The sequence below is a fragment of the Suncus etruscus genome, chromosome 1 (assembly GCF_024139225.1).
Source record: "Suncus etruscus isolate mSunEtr1 chromosome 1, mSunEtr1.pri.cur, whole genome shotgun sequence".
Classification (NCBI taxonomy): domain Eukaryota; kingdom Metazoa; phylum Chordata; class Mammalia; order Eulipotyphla; family Soricidae; genus Suncus; species Suncus etruscus.
The window spans coordinates 182,070,564-182,089,742 of NC_064848.1; the positions used below are offsets into that span (position 1 = coordinate 182,070,564).

The 19,179-nt window shown below is 40.1% G+C and overlaps 1 protein-coding gene and 1 non-coding gene across 7 annotated transcripts in view; one reads left to right on the forward strand and one right to left on the reverse strand.

The window, feature by feature from the left end:
- The window catches only part of SPAG9 (sperm associated antigen 9), a 142,638-nt gene that overhangs the window by 57,443 nt on the left and 66,016 nt on the right, over positions 1-19,179 (forward strand). For 4 of the 6 annotated variants that reach the window (XM_049770948.1, XM_049770964.1, XM_049770956.1 and 1 more), the window contains exons 3-5: positions 1,425-1,495; positions 7,995-8,089; positions 15,294-15,444. In XM_049770948.1, the coding sequence (XP_049626905.1) occupies positions 1,425-1,495; positions 7,995-8,089; positions 15,294-15,444 (317 nt within the window). Of the gene's footprint in view, positions 1-1,424; positions 1,496-7,994; positions 8,090-8,605; positions 9,007-15,293; positions 15,445-19,179 lie in introns of those variants that run through there. The other 2 variants (XM_049770980.1, XM_049770990.1) reach the window with 1 other exon arrangement.
- LOC125996972 (U6 spliceosomal RNA) lies at positions 11,509-11,615 on the reverse strand. The gene has a single exon (XR_007491616.1). It is a non-coding gene; the product is annotated as a U6 spliceosomal RNA (small nuclear RNA).

Genomic DNA, 19,179 nt, shown 5'->3' on the forward strand with positions numbered 1-19,179 from the left:
AGCGCCCTACCTGCTGTACTATTTCTCTGGCCCCTTTCTTTTTTGTCTTCCCCAGCAGTGCTTAGGAGGCTGTGGAGGTCATCCAACCAGTCTGGCAGTTCAGTTTGAGGCCCAAGGATGCAGTGCTGGGATTACCAGTGCTTTTGGGAACCATGTGGTACTGCATATAGAACCAGCATTGGCTGCATGCATGGTGTGTGCCTTTATTTCTGAGCCTTCTCTCAGGCCACCACTCTACTATTTTTTTACCCACTCCTTCCCTTTCTTGTTTTTGTGATGACCTGGAGTTGTATATCTGTTTACTTTTTTTAAAAAAAAGTTTTTCTTTTGCTCTGTTGCTTGTCAGGGGTTGCACATCACTTGGGGTGCTTATACATTTGGTTGTCCTGCTCACTGAGGGCTGCCCCTCTTGAGTTGCAGTGCTCAGACAGACACTTGTCTGCACACTTGGTGTTTTGGTTGTGGTGCTTTCCAAGGTCACTGTAGCACTCACAATAGTCTCCAAAGATCGCATAACATTTGCATATCTTTTTGGTCCTTGACTGCAAAGCTGTTGGGATTGCACTCAGTGCATGTATACTATTTGGGCATTTGAACTTATGAATTGCAAGGCAGATGTTCTCCTGGCACTGTTTCTCAAAGCCTTCTATTTTCTTTATTTTCACAGTGCCAGGAATTGAATCCAAGTCTTTTTTGTATGCAAGGCATACTCTACTACTAACCATTTTCCCTGGCCTCTGGCCTAAGTTTTAAATTCCATTTATTCCTCTAATGATTCAGTCACTAGCATTGTAAAGATTTCCTATGGAACACTGAGAGTTTTTTGTTTGTTTGTTTGTTTTGTTTTTGATTTTTGGTTTATGGGTCACACCCAGCAGCGCTCAGGGGCTACTCCTGGCTCTAAGCTCAGAAATTGCTCCCCAGCAGGCTCCGGGACCATATGGGATGCCGGGATTCGAACCACTGTCTTTCCACATGCAAGGCAAACGCTCTACTGCTGTGCTATCTCTCCAGCCCCCAAAACACTGAGTTTTGAAGTAGTAAAGGCAAAGACTTAAAGCACTGGAATGCATAGTTTTTTGTTTTTTTTTTTTGGTTTTTGGGTCACACCCGGTGACGCTCAAGGGTTACTCCTGGCTATGCGCTCAGAAGTCGCTCCTGGCTTGGGGGACCATATGGGACGCCGGGGGATCGAACCGTGGTCCATCCAAGGCTAGCGTAGGCAAGACAGGCACCTTACCTCTAGCGCCACCGCCCGGCCCCGGAATACATAGTTTCTATGTGAGAGTCCTGGTTCCCCATGGAAGACCTTGTGTGGCCTCCCCAAAAAACAATCAAGAATCATGGATAGCTTGTATTAATTTTCAAAGATGTAATATTTGAGTAAATTTATTTATTTGTAATTAAATGTATGTATCTTTCAGTTAGCAGACTTGAAGAAAGAGAAGCTGAACTGAAGAAGGAATATAATGCATTACATCAAAGGCACACTGAGGTAGGTATCAGTATTTCTTTTTTGTTTTTATTTATTTATTTTGGTTTTGGGGACACACCCAGCAACAGCACTCGGGTTAGTCCTGGCTTTGCTCTCAGCAGTCTTTCCTGGCAGGCTTGGGGGTTCGTATGGGATGCTGGGGATTGAACCTAGGTCAGCCGTGTGCAAGACAAATATCCTACCTACTGTGCCTTTTTTTTTTTTTAATATATAAAATCCTTATTTAAGCACCATTATTACAAGCACGATTGTAATTGGGTTTCACTCATAAACAGAACACCCCCCCTTAACCATTGCAACATTCCCACCACCAATGCCCCCCTCCCTCCTTCTCAACCTTTATGCTGTCGCTTTAGCCCCTGTATCAGTATTTTCTTTGGGGGGGGGAGTGGCCCACACCCAGTGACGCTCAGGGCTACTCCTGGCTATGCGCTCAGAAATCGCTTCTTGCTCGGGGGACCATATGGGATGCCGAGATCGAACTGAGGTCCATCCTAGATCAGCCTTATCGCTCTGACCCAGTATCAGTATTTTCTATCCATGCTAAATATTGAGATTAAGGATAGTCCTAGAAATATTATTTTTTAATTGACAATCATCTATTATAAATTTTTTTGATCTGCAGTTAAGTTTCATGTAAGTGTCCTATAGAATAATGTAATTTTAATAAAAAGTGTACATAATACTAATATGAGGATTGATTGATTTTGCAATGATGGATTTACCAAATTATTGGTAAGTCTATATTTACAATACAGTATTAATGCTTATTTGCATTAAGTTCATAAATTAAATAGAAATGATTGTATGTTAAATAAAATGACTTTAAACTATATTTTTGCATGCATTTTCAGTATTTTAAATGAACACTATTTTAGCTGTAATATCTTTCAAAAATGATTATAAAATGCACCTTATTTGGGGGTGGGGGGTTTGGGCCACACCCGGCGGTGCTCAGGGGTTACTCCTGGCTGTCTGCTCAGAAATAGCTCCTGGCAGGCATGGGAGACCATATGGGACACAGGGATTCGAACCAACCACCTTTGGTCCTGGATCGGCTGCTTGCAAGGCAATTGCCGCCGTGCTATCTCTCTGGGCCCTAAAATGCACCTTATTTATTCTTTTGTTTTTGAATCATACCTGGCAGTGCTCAGAAAACTTTCTACTTGGGACCATGCAGTTCAGGGGATCAAAACTGGGTGTCATGCAAAGCATGTGCACAATCTTGTACTACTGTTCTGACCCCAACTAAATCCATTTTTTTGTTTTGTTTTCTTTATTTTGGGCAAACCTGGCTATACTCAGGTTACTTCTAGTTCTGCATTCAGGAATTAACTCCTAGTATAGTTCTGCATTCAGGAATTAACTCCTAGTAAACTCAGGGAACCACATGAGATGCTGGCGATTAGCCCAGGTCGTCCATGTGCAAGGCAAAAGTCCTACCCTATGTCTCTGTTTCTATCCCTAACTTTAAAAATAGTTTAAAAAAATTCTCTCCTACCATTGACCAGAGCAGTAATACAGTCAGGGTTTACTCCTGGTGGGACTGGTGGACTTCATATGTGGTACAAGGGATAGAGCCTGGGTCGGCCAAATGCAAGGCAAGTAAGTACCCTACTCACATTAACCATAACTCTGGCCCTTAATTTAAAATTTTAATATGCAGTTAACTTTTTCCTCCTTTTTTTTAGATTTGTAAAATGTAGTACATATTTTCTATCCAACGTCAGGAAATGCTTTAGGGTGTGGGGTTTCTTGTGGGTGTGAGGAAGAAAGAACAATGAATTCACTGCCTAGAGAATTAACTAAAAGGGCAGTTAAAACATGAGTCCTTTAATTTTAACTATTGTGATGATTGAATTGAATAGGCCTGAATTCTGGGCTCAAAGCCAGCTACCTAATTGTGGCAATTAGAACACAATTAATTAGCTGGTCAAATTGGATAGGTTCTTTAACCTTCTTAATTTTAATCTATAAAATTATAATATTGTAAGGATTAAATTATACATGTCTATAAATTTACTGACTTCTAATGTTCAATAAATGTGAACTGGAATTTTGTAGTTATTCATCTATTCATTAAGTTTAGGTTTAGTTGGGTTGTAATCACCTCTATGACAGACCATTTTGGAATGTCAGATACTGTATCTTCAAAGATTTAGGGATTAGTCATTGTAGATAATATCAGATGAAGAAGATAAAGGACGGAGGTTTAGAATCCAGTGTTAGTATTGTTAATTTTTTTTTTTTTTTTTTTTTTTTTTTGGGTCTCACCCGGCAGTGCTCAGGGGTTGCTCCTGGCTCCACGCTCAGAAGTCGCTCCTGGCAGGCTCAGGGGACCATATGGGACGCCGGGATTCGGGATTCGAACTGATGACCTTCTGCATGAGAGGCAAACGCCCTACCTCCATGCCATCTCTCCGGCCCCCCGTTAATTTTTTTTTTTTTAAAATTGAGCAGTTTAAGACAAGAATCAGGACTGGTGAGATAGTACAGGGGTTAAGATTCTTGCCTTGGGGCTGGAGAGATAGCACAGCGGTGTTTGCCTTGCAAGCAGCCGACCCAGGACCTAAGGTGGTTGGTTCGAATCCCGGTGTATGGGACACCGTGCCTGCCAGAAGCTATTTCTGAGCAGATAGCCAGGAGTAACCCCTGATCATCGCTGGGTGTGGCCAAAAACCCAAAACAAAAAACAAGAGTTTACATGAAGCTCATCACATAGGTGATGAGTGCAGTTGGAGAGATGACTACACTGAAAACTATCATAAAAATGTGAATGAATGAGGGAAGTAGAAAGCCTGTCTCGAGTACAGGTGTAGGGGGGTGGGGAGGAGGGAGATCTGGGAAATTGGTGGTGGAAATGTTGCACTGGTGAAGGGGGGTGTTCTTTACATGACTGTAATCATACAACTATAATCATGTTTGTAATCACGGTATTTAAATAAAGATAAAAAAAATGAAAGAAAGAAAAAAAAAAGATTCTTGCCTTGGATTCTGCTGACTTTGGTTCCAATCCTGACAAAGTACTGCCCAGACTCAACTACTGATCACAGAGCCAGAAATGGTTCCCAAGCACTGCTGGGTGAAGCCTAACACTCCAAGCCCACCAAAAATAAAGACAAGAATCAATCTACTGAATTTGGGGATGGGTTAGAACTGATTCCATCCTTGGATTTTATTTCTACCTTTATATTTTTCTAATTGAATAATTTACTATCAAAGCATTCTAGCTGAAGCTTCTGTTTTTTCTTCATCTGAATACTTAGAAACTTTAGGTTGTTCCACTTGAACTAATCAATTTCATATGATTATAATCCAGTTAAAGAGTTAAACTTAGACTAGGGAGAAAGCCAGTGTTTCAACCATAGCCTCTCATGACCCCACTCAGTGCAGCTGGGTGTCACCCTGTAGACTGCTGAGATTCCCCATCCCACCCCTTCCACCTCTAATAATAAACTGAAGGGGAAAAAAAGGATCCAGCTTAGATTCAGTAGCCCAACACTTTGTTATAATAGCCTCTTTCTTTTGGGGATGATAGCCAGTGATATTTAGGGCTTCTTCTTGGTCTGTGCTCAGGGATCACTCCTGGCAGTGCCAGGGATCAAAACAGGCAGGGCACTTGTTTTGCAAGCAGCCTCCCAGGTTTCCTCTCCACCACCCATATTGTTCCCCAAGTTCCACCAGTCATGATTCTTGAGCACAGAGCCTGGAGTAAGTCCTGAGAACCACTGAGTGTTGTCTTCGTGCCTCAGCCCCCCAATCTCTCGAGCCCTAGGATGGTCTTAATTGTGAAACAGTTTGATTACTTTTTTTGTTTTGTTTTGGTGTTTTGTTTTTGGGCCACACCCAATGATGCTCAGGGGTTTCTCCTGGCTTTGTGGACCAGGTAGGATGCTGGGGATTGAACTGAGGTACCTCCTGGGTCAGCTGAGTGCAAGGCAAACGCCCTACCACTGCACTATCACTCAGGCCCCAGTTTCATTACTTTTTAAATTTGATTTGTTAGATTTGCTCATTTCTTAATTATGGGGGCATTGCCTCCTAAGGTAATACTCGGGGGCCCTTATTACACACTCAGTAATACTTGATCAACTGGGAGGTTATATACAGTGGTAGATCTCAGATGTCATGTTGCTCAGGCTCTAAGTACTGGGGATGACCATAGTTGAGTGGGGAGTGGGAGCTCCCAAGTAACACTCAGCAATGCTCAGGAGACCATTCAATGATGGATATTGAAGCTGGCTCAGGCATACTTGCATTATCTCATCTACTAGAATTGCTCACTTTTTTTTAAAAAAATTACTTTCTTTAAACACCATGGTTTAGTATGACTCATTTTCATTTCCTTTTGTTTACTTGGAATCAATATTTTCACACTGATTTGCCCTTTTAAATGGTTTGTTTTGGGGTTGTACTCAGATGGTGGTAGTCCTAAGCACCAGTGTGGTGTCAGGTTGGAACTTGGGTCTCCTGCCTGTAAAGTATGTGCTGAAGCCTGTTGAGTATCAGGTTTTTTTATACTTATTTCTTAAGTTTCATAAATATATACCGGGTAAGCTTTTTATAGTTAAAACATACTTTGTAAGGCCAGTAGTCTGCACATAGGACTGTAGTATGCGCTTTGCATGTGGGAGCTCCTGGTTTGACCTTGGCACCACATGGGAGCTGGAGTACTGGCAGGAGCAGTCCCCTTTTTGGAGTTCCTAGAATCAAACATAAAAATTAAATTAAAAACAATTAAGTGTTTCTCTTGTTATAAGTAAGTTAAGTTATTTGTATAGCATGTATATTCATATTTTCCCCTATACTATCTCTCTAGCCCTAGTTTTAGTTTTGTGTTGTTCCCTCCCCCAATTTTGGGCCATACCTGGCCATCCTCAGGGCTTTCTCCGGGCTCTGCACTTAGGAATCACTCATGGTGGACTTGGATTGAACTCCAGATGGGTCACGTGTAAGGCAAGAGCCATATCTGTTGTATTATTACTCCAGTCCTGGATTTAGTTTTTTGTTGTTTATTTTTCTTTTGAGAGGGGGCACACTCAGCAGTGCTTAAGGGTTACTCCTGGCTCTGTGCTCAGAAATTACTCCTGGCATGCACAGGGGACCATCTGGGATGCCAGGGATTGAATTCAGGTCAGCTGTGGCAAAGCAAATGCCCTACCCACTGTGCTACAGGATTTAGTTTTCTTAAAAATAAAATGTTGGGGGCCAAAGAGGTAGCATGGAGGTAAGGCGTTTGCCTTTCATGCAGAAGGTCATTGGTTCAAATCCTGGCATCCCATATGGTCCCCCAAGCTTGCCAGGAGCAATTTCTGAGCATGGAGCCAGGAGTAACCCCTGAGCACTGCCGGGTGTGACCATCCCCCCCCCCCACACACACAAAAGAAATGTGGACCTATGTTTTAGCTCACAGGTTGGAGCATATGCCTTGTGCACCATGTGGTTTCCCAAGCACTAATGGAGTGATCTTCAACATCTAAGCTAGGGGTAGCCTACCCCTGAGTACAACTGTGGGCTCTCCACTCAAAGCATGAAGCTAAATTATCAAGAGTCTAATATACTTCGATTTTTTTTTTCTTTTTTCTTTTTTTGGTTTTTGGGCCACACGCAGCGGTGTTCAGGGGTTACTCCTGGCTGTCTGCTTAGAAATAGCTCCTGGCAGGCACGGGGGACCATATGGGACACCGGGATTCGAACCAACCACCTTTGGTCCTGGATTGGCTGCTTGCAAGGCAAACGCTGCTGTGCTATCTCTCCGGGCCCATACTTTGAATTTTTTAACAGTTTATATAATCAAAATATATATATATTTATATATATATATATATATATATATATATTTTTTTTTTTTTTTTTTTTAAGTTTTTGGGCAACACTTGGTGAAACTCAGGGGTTACTCCTGGCTATGCACTTTTAAATCACTCCTGGCTTAGGGGACCATATGGGATGCTGGGGATCAAACCCAGTTTCATCCTGGGTCAGCTGCATGCAAGCCCTACAGCTGTGCTATTGCTCTGACCCCTATAATTGATATTTTTTAAGATTTCACTTCTAGACTCAGTTTGTTTATCGGTTATTTCTTATCTAATACTCAGTCAAAATGCTTGTATTTTACTTGCTTTAATCTACTGCTGTTATAGATGGCTGTATTAAGTAATGACACTAATGAATTCATGAAAAAAATTGGCATTTTTAATTAAATCTTCAGGTGCAAATAATAATCTTGCTATTTAATTAAAATTTATATTTGTGAATCCTTTCAGAATGAAACATCATTTAAGGGTGTGGCTTATTCTGAAGTTTTATGTGAATGCCTTACTAGTTTAGTGAACAGATTTTTTAAAATGCCATGTGAAATTATATGGTTTAATAATATACTTGGAGCTATGTGTACATAGATGATAAATTAAACACATACACATTTGTTATCTTTGGTAAGCATGTGTTTTTGTATTCGTTATTATTCTGAAAAATATGTATTTTTCTTTCTTCAAAATAGATGATCCATAATTATATGGAACACTTAGAAAGAACAAAACTTCATCAACTCACAGGGAGTGATCAGCTGGAGTCCACAGCTCATAGTAGAATCAGGTAAATTTTAACATACAAAAAAAAAAAGTTTTAACATACATTTTTGCCTTGAGAAAAAGCGAAATAAAGTTTCTGTTTTCCTCTGTTCTTTAATCCTGGAACAATAGTTGTTAAGACTGATCCATAAAGCTCTTTATTGTGTGTGGAATGGCAGCAGGATAGAATAGCTTAGAAAAATAGAAACGACTTTGACTATTTAAGGTAAATTGTGAACAATGTTAAAGTAAACAGCATAGTGAGCTATTTGCTGTTTTATAAAAAAAAATATTTAACTGGTTATTTTATTAGGTTAATTTTTTTCTGATTTGTCAAGTGCTAAAAAAAAAAACCACCAAAAACAGTCGTTTCTTCTGTATAACTGGTTTTTTAGAGTCCTTTGTGTTACCGAGAGGCAAGTTTGAAAGGGTTAGCTAGACATCTGTTTGATGTAGGAGTGTGAATAAATTATGTAGATCTCCAAGCACTGTGGCCAATGAGCACAGCCAGCACTCCGAGAGGAGAAGAAAATAGGTGATAGGCTGACATTCGCCCTGGATTGCTGCATAAATGCTAGGAGCAGCAGCTCTATGGTTTTGAGGTGGGGGAAAAGGGATGACATCACTGCTTCGGAACTGCTGCAGGATGGAGTGGAAAGCTGCTGCTGATGGCATTGTTTTTGTGGCAGCAGCTGAATGACAGATTCTTACTACAAAGATACCCCTTTGGCCCCTGTGTAGGCCTCCTGGTCTGGGTGTTTCATCATGCCAGCACAGCGCCATGAGTCCTGGATGCATGCTGCTGTTTGTGTTTGGCTTTGTTGGCGGGGCGGTGGTCATTAATTCTGCTATCTTAGTATCTCTCTCTGTTTTGCTGCTTGTGCACTTTTCTATTTCTACCGGTGTGCCAGCTCTGACGCAGAATCTACCAAGGATACTCAGGTACTACAGTCTCTCTTAGAAGGCCCTGTGTAGTTGATATTTCTCAGAATGATTTTAGCTTCATGGGTCTGCTTTGTAACCATTTTTTGTTGCAGATTGAAACAATGGAAAATGGCTTGAAGCTAGGATTTCTGGTTTTCTGTGTAGGAATCCTCACTTAGTGGATTGGCTTTGTGCTTGGAAAGCACTGAGCTAAGGAAAGAATTTTAATATCGTTCTTGGACATAAGTACAAGGTCAATGTGGTCTTGTCATAAGCAGAGTGTTCACAGAGATGAGACCCACATGTATACAGCCTCAGCGTTTGGCATTTGAGCATTCTGGGGCAATTTTTCTTTTATTTGAGGACTTCCCAATTTGACACAGGCCATAGGTTAATTTTCTTTTGAGTTTTCCTAAGATCGATGGAGATACAAGAATCTTTTTGTAGTTTTGATAGTAGCACATGGGGAGGGGATGGACTGTTTAAATTTTTTTTTCTTCTAAAACAAAACATTAGTTTAAACTAAAGGGGTTAAAATCTTTAAGACAGGAACGCATTTCTTCCCCACCCCCCTCTATTATCCATACTTCTGAAATAGAAATTGTGGAAGCTGTACAAAGGCTTTTCACTATTGTTTGATGTGATCTTGCCCTTTCTTTGAAGACTTGGGTGACAAATATCGATGCCATTTTTGTAGAGGAGTCATTAATCTTTATAGCTTTTCCATTCTTTAGTCTGCTTGTACTCTGTGAAAACTATCTCCTACGTTTCAGACATTTAAGGTTTTGTTTTCTTTTGTTCAGATTTTCTGCTTTGTGTTTGACTTTAAATGAAGGTATAGCTTTAATTATTTAAGTGTTAATTTTTCATCCTAATTGTGGACTTACATAAGATGAATTAAAGCAGTAGGTTACCTGTGTTTATTTTTTATTTGTAATTCCTATTAGACACTAAGGCCCAGAAATTAAATTTTGTCTGTGTTCTAAAACCAGATACCGGCTATTTATTTTCTTACTTTATTTTATAAAAATTGGGAGCAGGCTTACCACTTTGCATATTTTAGCAGCATAAAGTATTTGTATATGACTATGTATGTGTACACATATATATTCATAAAATTAAACGAATATTAAAGCTGAATGTTTTAGGGAAATCTTTGATTAAAGTTCCCCTTGAGGAGAGTGTCAGAGCTTTAAGAGTTGAATGCTGGTGCTCCATGGGCGCTCCAGTACCTTTGACAAGTTGTTGAATCTCTTTGAGCCTTACTTTCCTTGACTTGTAATAAGTTTTTCTTTTTAGTGAAATAAAGTAGTTTTATGTAAATAAATTAGAAAAATGTAAGAAAAGAGAAAGAAGGAGAGGGGAGTATACTTACTCAAGAGAGAATGGGATTCTCTAGAGTTGGAAAAAAAACCTGAAATAATAATCTTATGAGTTTTAAAAACACAAGTGAGATCATTCTCTTGCATTAACTTTCTTTACCAAAAAGTTGTCGATCCAATTGAACAAAGACATCAGGTTCTTGAAGAGTAAGATCCAGTTATCCAGAAATACAATTCCCGGGATCTTGGAGTCCAGCAAGCCTAACCGAATCCCTGCCTTGTTAGCTACTTTAGTGCCTAATGTCTATTGGCACCACTTTAAGAAAATCTGGAAACTGAGGAAATAAGACTGTTTTCTCATGAGAACTAAATCAGATGTGTAAATAAATCATCTGTCACATGGCAGTGTTGAATAGATGAATTCTTTTTTTATTGCCCTTTTGTAGATTTTATTAATGACTAATTGTTTTAAATATGAAGGTAGTCAAAAGACTCAAAACATTTATTTAATTATATCACTACGGTAACACTTAAATAATCAACTAAGATTAGTATATAGAACTAAGGCAGTTTAGTAAAGAATGAAACAAGTATTCTGTTAGTTTTGTTGCTTTAGAATAGTAACATATTGAAACATTTCAGGCACATTGAAACAAATCTTCCACTTGGTATTTTCCCTATGAATCCTATTCTTAGTTTTTTTTTTTTTTTTTGGTTTTTGGGCCACACCCGGCGGTGCTCAGGGGTTACTCCTGGCTGTCTGCTCAGAAATAGCCCCTGGCAGGCACGGGGGACCATATGGGACACCGGGATTTGAACCAACCACCTTAGGTCCTGGATCGGCTGCTTGCAAGGCAAGCACCACTGTGCTATATCTCCTGGCCCCCATTCTTAGTTTTCTTCTGTGAGTTTTACTAAATCCTGGAATACGATGACACCAAATATGCATACCAGCATCGTATAATGTTCATCTTTCAGGATATTTTTGAAATTAGAATTATAATTAACTTGGATAATTTATCTCTTCCCTCTTCCTCACTCATGTAATTTATCAGTAAACCCAGGAAAAAAGATATTTATGTAGAAATTTGCAAAGTTGGCGCAATACGGGGTACTGGAAATGGGAAGCCGGTGATTAAACCCGGTTGGCCACATGTATAGAAAGCATTTTTGTACTCCATTATTTATTTTTTATTTTAAAAATACGGAATGCTTCACAAATTTGTGTGTCATTCTTGCGCAGGGGCCATGCTAATCTTCTCTGTATCGTTACAATTTTAGTATATGTGCTGCTGAAGCGAGCACTGTAACTCCATTATTAATTAACTTCATGACAGAAGCAACCTGTTTCAAGAAAAATTCACTTTCTTTAGTGTAGTTTCTGAATCATAAATTAAGATCATAAATAACAAAGTATGGAAGCTGGAGAGATAATAAGCAGATAGGGTTGCTTGCTTTCCATGTGGCCTACCTGATTTTTTTTTTTTTTTACTTTTTCTATTTTTGATAATGTGTGCAATGAATGTATCATTAACATAGAATGGCAAGCCTACCGATTGGATTTTTGTGTGTGTATGATTTCTCTACTATCTTCTGGGTGATCATTATATTTTACTTAGAGAACTTTATATTAACATGATTAAATACTTGTTATTTTCCTGTAATATGTTGAAAAATAAGTGGTCTATAGCTCTCAGATCCTTAGATTCTTAGTTCCCAAAATATGTTCCCCACCAAGTTAGGGAACAAATATTAGATTATACTAAGTCTTTTAGATTTTTTTTTTGTCAGTATTGGCATTAAAAAATAGCTAATTTCCAATCACTGTTGCTGTTATTTTATTTTTAGGGAGAGGGTTTGAACTGTATTCTGGTTGTTCTCAGGCTGACTCTGAATTAAGGAATCACTCTTGGGTGGTACTCAGGGGCTCGATAGGGTCAAACTCGGTTTGAGCCTATCACCACCACCACGAACATTAAATTAAAACAATAAGAATTTAAAATGTGGGGCCGGGCGGTGGCGCTGGAGGTAAGGTGCCTGCCTTACAAGCGCTAGCCAAGGAACGGACAGCGGTTCGATCCCCCGGCGTCCCATATGGTCCCCCCAAGCCAGGGGCGATTTCTGAGCACATAGCCAGGAGTAACCCCTGAGCGTCAAACGGGTGTGGCCCAAAAACCAAAAAAAAAAAAAAAAAAAAAAAAAAAAAAAAAAAAAGAATTTAAAATGTTCAAATACTCTTTTTTTTTTTTTCTTTTTTGGTCACACCCGGCGCGCTCAGGGGTTACTCCTGGCTCTACGCTCAGAAATTGCTCCTGGCAGGCTCCGGGGACCATATGGGATGCCGGGATTCGAACCATCATCCTTCTGCATGCAAGGCAAATGCCTTACTTCCATGCTATCTCTCTGGCCCCTAAAATGTTCAGATACTCTTAAGAAAAAACAGGTTCTTGGCTTTTTGGAAGTATTTATATATACTGTGTTACTCAGTAAGGATATAATGCTTGCTTTTGCTGTGAACTGGCATTCAGGAAGACGTAATTAAATAGAACTGACTAGTTATTTTAACTTTTGTCATTTGATGGTAATGGCACCTTATAATCACTAATTTAGCTTTGACTTTTTTTAGATTTGATATTAAAATTTGCTTTATATTTAGCTGTGCACCTATATCTAAAATTTTCCCCAAACCAAATAGGAAGAAAGGAAGCCAATTTGTAAAAGTCATTAAAATTTAACTGTAAGTGATAGGGAAAAATCTGTTCTTACTTCCGAGTACATAGATCTCAATACAGTGCGATCTCTCAACCTTTCTCTTTACCTAATCTTTAGGAAGGTGTTCTGACAGTTTTATGATTTTTTTCTGATTGGGGGAATGGTGGAGCTCTCCCTTTGTGTTAGGTAAGGGTATATTTAAGAAATGGCTTAAGTTTTAGGTGCCAAAAATGAAGTTAATGGAGCAAAAGAATAATTTAGAAAATGGAATATTTTCCCACTTTGATAATTATTTCATTGTATCAGTCTGTTTTAAATTTGAATACCATAACAGGTTGAATACCATAAGAAGATTGGTATATATGGTATTTCTGTTGCTTTAAATTTTTTAAATGTTAATAAAAATTCTAATATATTTTTAATTGAATCATTGTTTTTCTTGACTTTTCCAAAGTTTTTCAAAGTTTTTATGATTGAGTTTCAGTCATATAATGTCCAACACTCTTCACCAATGTCCAGTCACCAATGTCCCCTGTTTCCTTGCTGTCCTCTTCCTTGCCCTTCCCCCACTGCCTGCCTTTATAGTCTCTCTCTCTCTCTCTCTCTCTCTCTCTCTCTCTCTCTCTCTCTCTCTCTCTCTCTCTCTCTCTCTCTCTCTCTCTCTCAGAACCAAATGTTAATTAAATATTAATATTCAGTTTTTTATTCTTCCCAAAAGAGGCAATAGTCTCAGGAAGTCCCAAATCTTTAGTGTCTCACTCTTGAATTAATGACCCAGAATGACCTGTTATTGAGCTCATTTCCTCTCTCTGAAAAGCTCTTTTGACTTTATGCATCAACTAAGAGTGTGTGTCTTATTGAAATTCTTTTATTATTAAAATTGTAACTCTTGTTTATTGACGTTTATCCCCCAAAGTTGGAAATTCTTCCATCTTTCATTGATTTCATTTTATTTTCTTGCTCAAAAAAAAATTATAATGGGTTTTCTCCTATGTACTGAATTTGTTGTTTTTTTCAGTGCCAACAATCAAACGCAGGATTTTATTACATGGCAGGTTTATATTGTTATCAGTGAGTTATGTATTCTGGTCCTCTCTCTGTACAATTTTTGTTTATTTTGTTTTGGAGCCACACTTGGTGATGTTTAGATGTTACTCCTGGCTCTGTACTCAGGAATCATTCCTGGCAGTGTTTGGGGCACTGTGGAATGCCAGAGGTTGGACCCCAGTCAACCACGTATAAGGCAAATGCCCTACTTGTCATACTGTTGCTCCAGCTTCTCTATACAGTTTTTGAAAGGAACGTATGCGCGCTATCGTGTGTGTGTGTGTGTGTGTGTGTGTGTGTGTGTGTGTGTGTGTGTGTGTGTGTGTAAAATTACAAATTACAGCTTCCTACATACATTTTTTGGTCTTGGTTTTGGGTCACACCTGGTGGAGCTCAGAAATTACTCCTGGCTTTAGAAATTACTCTTGGTGGGCTTGGGTGTGGGGAAGGGCAACCACAGAGGATGCTACGGATTGAACCCAGGTCAGCTGCATGCAAGGCAAATGTCCTCCCTACCCGCTGTGCTATCACTACAACCCCTAATTGCTTCTTAAAATACTGACTTAGGGGGCCGGATAGGTGGCGCTGGAGGTAAGGTGTCTGCCTTGCAAGCGCTAGCCAAGGAAGGACCGCGGTTCGATCCCCCGGCGTCCCATATGGTCCCCCCAAGCCAGGGGCGATTTCTGAGCACATAGCCAGGAGTCACCCCTGAGCGTCAAACGGGTGTGGCCCAAAAACCAAAAAAAAAAAAAAAAAAAAAAATACTGACTTAGATTATATACTAATTTTCTTTATTTTAAATTGATTTGGTTAAACATTTTGGGGATTGTTTGGATTTGGAAAATGGAGTAGGTCCGAGTGGGGGTTATTGCTAAAGAAGGCATTGCAGGTCTCACTAGGACTAAGCATGAGTAATAGCTGAGTAACTCTTGCTCTGAATCAGGCCACGGACTATTTTCTGGGTGAGGAGCTTATCAGTAACTTAAAAGATTACCTAAATTGTTTTTTAGGATTTTCTTAGATGATTTCTTGGGGCTAGTTTAGACTGCCGAGACTCTTTGGCAAGTCCACTTGTTCAGAGAGGCAAATAGTATTTATTATATGAGCGATGATGATGATGCTATAAAAGTTCAGGCTAATTATTTACAGTGATGAGGAATAGGAAAACGTAAAAATGAATGAATGAAGGTTCACTTTTCACACCCCCTTCCCCTCTCCAAACAGAAAAGAACGCCCTATCTCATTAGGGATTTTCCCATTACCTGCTGGAGATGGATTACTTACACCGGATACTCAAAAAGGTGGGGAGACCCCTGGATCAGAACAGTGGAAGTTTCAGGAATTAAGTCAACCACGTTCTCATACCAGTCTCAAGGTAAGTTTCACGATACTGAAATCTTCAATTTGTATTTTATAGTTGTTGTTTTTGTTGTGTGTGATTTGGTGTTTTTGTTTATTTAGTTGGTTTTTTGGTTTTTGGACCACACCTCATGGACCTCAGGGCTTGGTCATGGCTCTGTGCTTAAGGATCACTCCTGGAGGGTTCAGAGAATTATATATGGTCCTAAGGATCAAAACTGAGTAGCTATGTATTTGCAAAACAAATGCTCTAATTGTTCTACTGTCTCTCTGGCCCCTACATATGTGTATGTTTTTAAACTCAAAGTAATGGCCAAAACATAACAAAATGGAATAGTCTGAATGAATTTTAGTTGGTAAAATTATTTTTCAATGTGAATGTGAACTCTTCACAAAATTTGAGATTTACTAATCCTTTTCATTATATGTGTCAAAGAAAAAAAAACAACAGTATTATTACATCTGGATTAGTATACAAATGACACTAATGATTAAAATTGCCATTTGATTTATGCTACATCAGAGCAGAAAATGATTGCTACCTGAAATTTGTGTTTTACTGTTGGAAGTGTCATTAGTTAAACAGAAATAAACCAATTCCTTTCCCCAAGCCCATTATAAAACAAAATTCAAAAATGCATTGCAAATGTTTAGATAAACAGTCATAGCATTAACTCTCTCTCTCTCTCTCTCTCTCTCTCTCTCTCTCTCTCTCTCTCTCTCTCTCTCTCTCTCTCTCTCTCTCTCTCACACACACACACACACACGCGCGCGCACGGGTGTTACTCCTGGCTATGTGCTCAGAAATTGCTTAGGGGACCATATGGGACACTGGGGGATTGAACTGTGATTTTGGGACCATGCCTGACTGTGCTCAGTGATCACTTCTGTCTCTGGTATCACTCAGGGGATCTTATGTAGTGCTTGGGGATCAAACTGGGTTGATACTGTACCCACTGTACTATTTCTCTGGCTCCTTTTTCACCTTTTCCCCATCCATTGGTTGCTGCTGTTGTGATGACCTTGAGGATCTTATCACTTTGTTGTAGTGTTCCTTAGAAGCCACACATCCCACTGCAGTGTTTATTTTTGAGTTTCAGTCATTTACTTATAGTACCTGAGCATGGTCTAGTTAGAGTTCTTTTCAAGGGTGGTCAGGATTCTCACAGTTTCTTAAGTTTGAACCACTGGTCTCAGTGCTCTGCATACATGACTGTGTACACACTCTGTTGTGGTACTGGACATTCCAAAAGTTGAGCCTACTGGGGTTTATTCAGTGGCTGTGGGTGATACTAGGGATTGAACTCCTGGCCTCATACTTGCAAGGCAGGTGCTTTAAGTCACTGAGCCATCTCCTAGCCTCTTAGAGATAATATTCCTTATATTCCTTTTTTTTTTTTTTTTAAAGTCAGAACAGGCTTTATTTGGGTCTTCTGAGGGAGGAAAAGGAGAGGACAAGAAGGCTAGAGTAGGGGCCAGAGTGATAGCACAGCAGTAGGGTGTTTGCCTGGCATGCAGCCAACACAGGAAGGGCTCTGGTTCAATTCCCGGCATCCCATATGGTCCCTTGAGCCTGCTAGTAGCAATTTCTGAGTGCAGAGCCAGGAGTAACCCAGGAGCAACACTGGGTATGACCCAGACCAAAAAGAAAAAAAAAAAAAAGGCGGAGCGATTCCCATTACACATCTCAGAGTGAAAATATGAGAGCATGGAAGTCCACATCTCAAGAGGGGAAATGCAGGCAATATGAGTACCAGGTACCCAGGCAATACGTGTGCACCTATAGATTATATTCTTGACCAAGAATTTGATATCAAATAAATGTGACCTTATTGATCTGGTACTATTGCTTAAGTAGAACTCAAAAGACTAATAGGTAGACAAACATACCTACAAGTTGGAAGATGGTGGACTGGAGGTCTAGAGAATCATTTTACCTGCTTGAGCACAAGAAGCAACATATAGAAAAGTCAGAAAAGCTGTTTTTAGAAAGGACCGTTGGTCACCAGTCTGATAAATTAACTTATGGCCTGATTCTTTGAAGCATAAGAGTTTAACCTGTATCTTTCATTTGGGAAAAGGATAAAATAAAGGGAAGTTTGGGGCTTTTGGGCCACGTAGCAGTACTCATGGGTTGTTCCTATTGATATTCTGACTGTAGTATTGGGAAATCATACCCAAGCTTCTAGTTGCAAAGCATGTGTTTTAGCCGTTGAACTTTGTGTTTCCACATACTCTTCTGCCCCTTTTATTTAGTGGTGTGTGTGTGTACCATACTTAACAATGCTCAGAAGTATTCGGGAATTGTCCTGCCTGAGTCCTGTCCTTAGAGGACAATAGGGGACAATATGGCATTCTGGGTATCAAACCCTGGTCAGCCATGTGCAAGATAAACTCTGTGTCTCTGATCCCAAGATAATTTTTTTTTTTTTACTTTAGGGTCATACTTGGTTGTTAATTCACAGGGCTTACTCCTGAGCTCTCCTGGCAATGCTCAGAACACTATATGCAGTGCCAAGGATTTAAACTGGCATTGGTTGCAAGTAAGACCTTACCTCCTGCACTATATCTCCAGTTCTGCTTACTGATTTTTCCTCTTCCCTGTTGTCATTATTGTATGTGTATGTAGAGGAGGGTTGGATTTGTTGTTGTTTGGGGGGGGGGGCACATCCAGCAAAACTCAGGGTTTATAACTGGATTTTTGCTCAGGAAGATCTTATAGGATGCCAAGGATCCAAACCCCATCCACCTCTCCAGGTCAACCACAAGGCAAGCATTCTACTTGCTGTATTATCTCTCCAGCCCTAGTCATTATTGTTATGACAACTAGGGGTCACACACATACTTGTGTATTCAACACATGCTTTGCATGTGGGAAGCCCTGGTTTCCTTCCCAGTATGGCACGATTATCTCCTGTAAGCTAGAGGAAACCTCTTACCCCAATCTTGGGACTCGGATCTAGAAGCGACACTGACACCAGAAATAATCCACACAGGTTAGAGAGATAAAATGGGTTCCGGAACTTCCACTACACGCTGTCTTGAAGCAGACAAAAGGGCACTGGCAGGCAGACAGACAAGCTGTGGGCCAAAGCTGGAAAAAGATTCTTTGACCTCTGGTCTTTATTGGGAAGAGTAGAACCACCCCCATGGGTAGAGAACAGATAGGGATGGGGGCCAATCCAGATTTCTGCCTGCCCAGGTGGGATAAGTACATGAATTGAAAGGATATTATGAATAGGTTGAAAACCAGTTACTTCAACCCTCAGGCACCACCAATTTGATCCATCTCCATTCCTCATGTAAAAAGAAAATGTTGATTATAGTTGTTACATTGTAAAACCTTCTGAACAGGCCACCAATAATATATTTTGGTTTTTGGGTTTTGGTTTTTGGGCCACACCCGGCGATGCTCAGGGGTTACTCCTGGCTGTCTGCTCAGAAATAGCTCCTGGCAGGCACGGGGGACCATATGGAACACCCGGATTCGAACCAACCACCTTTGGTCCAGGATCGGCTGCTTGCAAGGCAAACACCGCTGTGCTATCTCTCCGGGCAGTTTAATTCTTGACACTCTCTGGGCCCACCAATAATTAATTCTATTTAACTATGTGCAACTTGACACTCAATGTAATTGGGGGAGAATCTTGGGCTAAGTACTTTGAAGGCTACCCTTGTGTAACTTCTAAAATACTGTCATTTGAGGCCGGAATGGTGGCACAAGTGGTAGGGCATTTGCCTTGCATGCGCT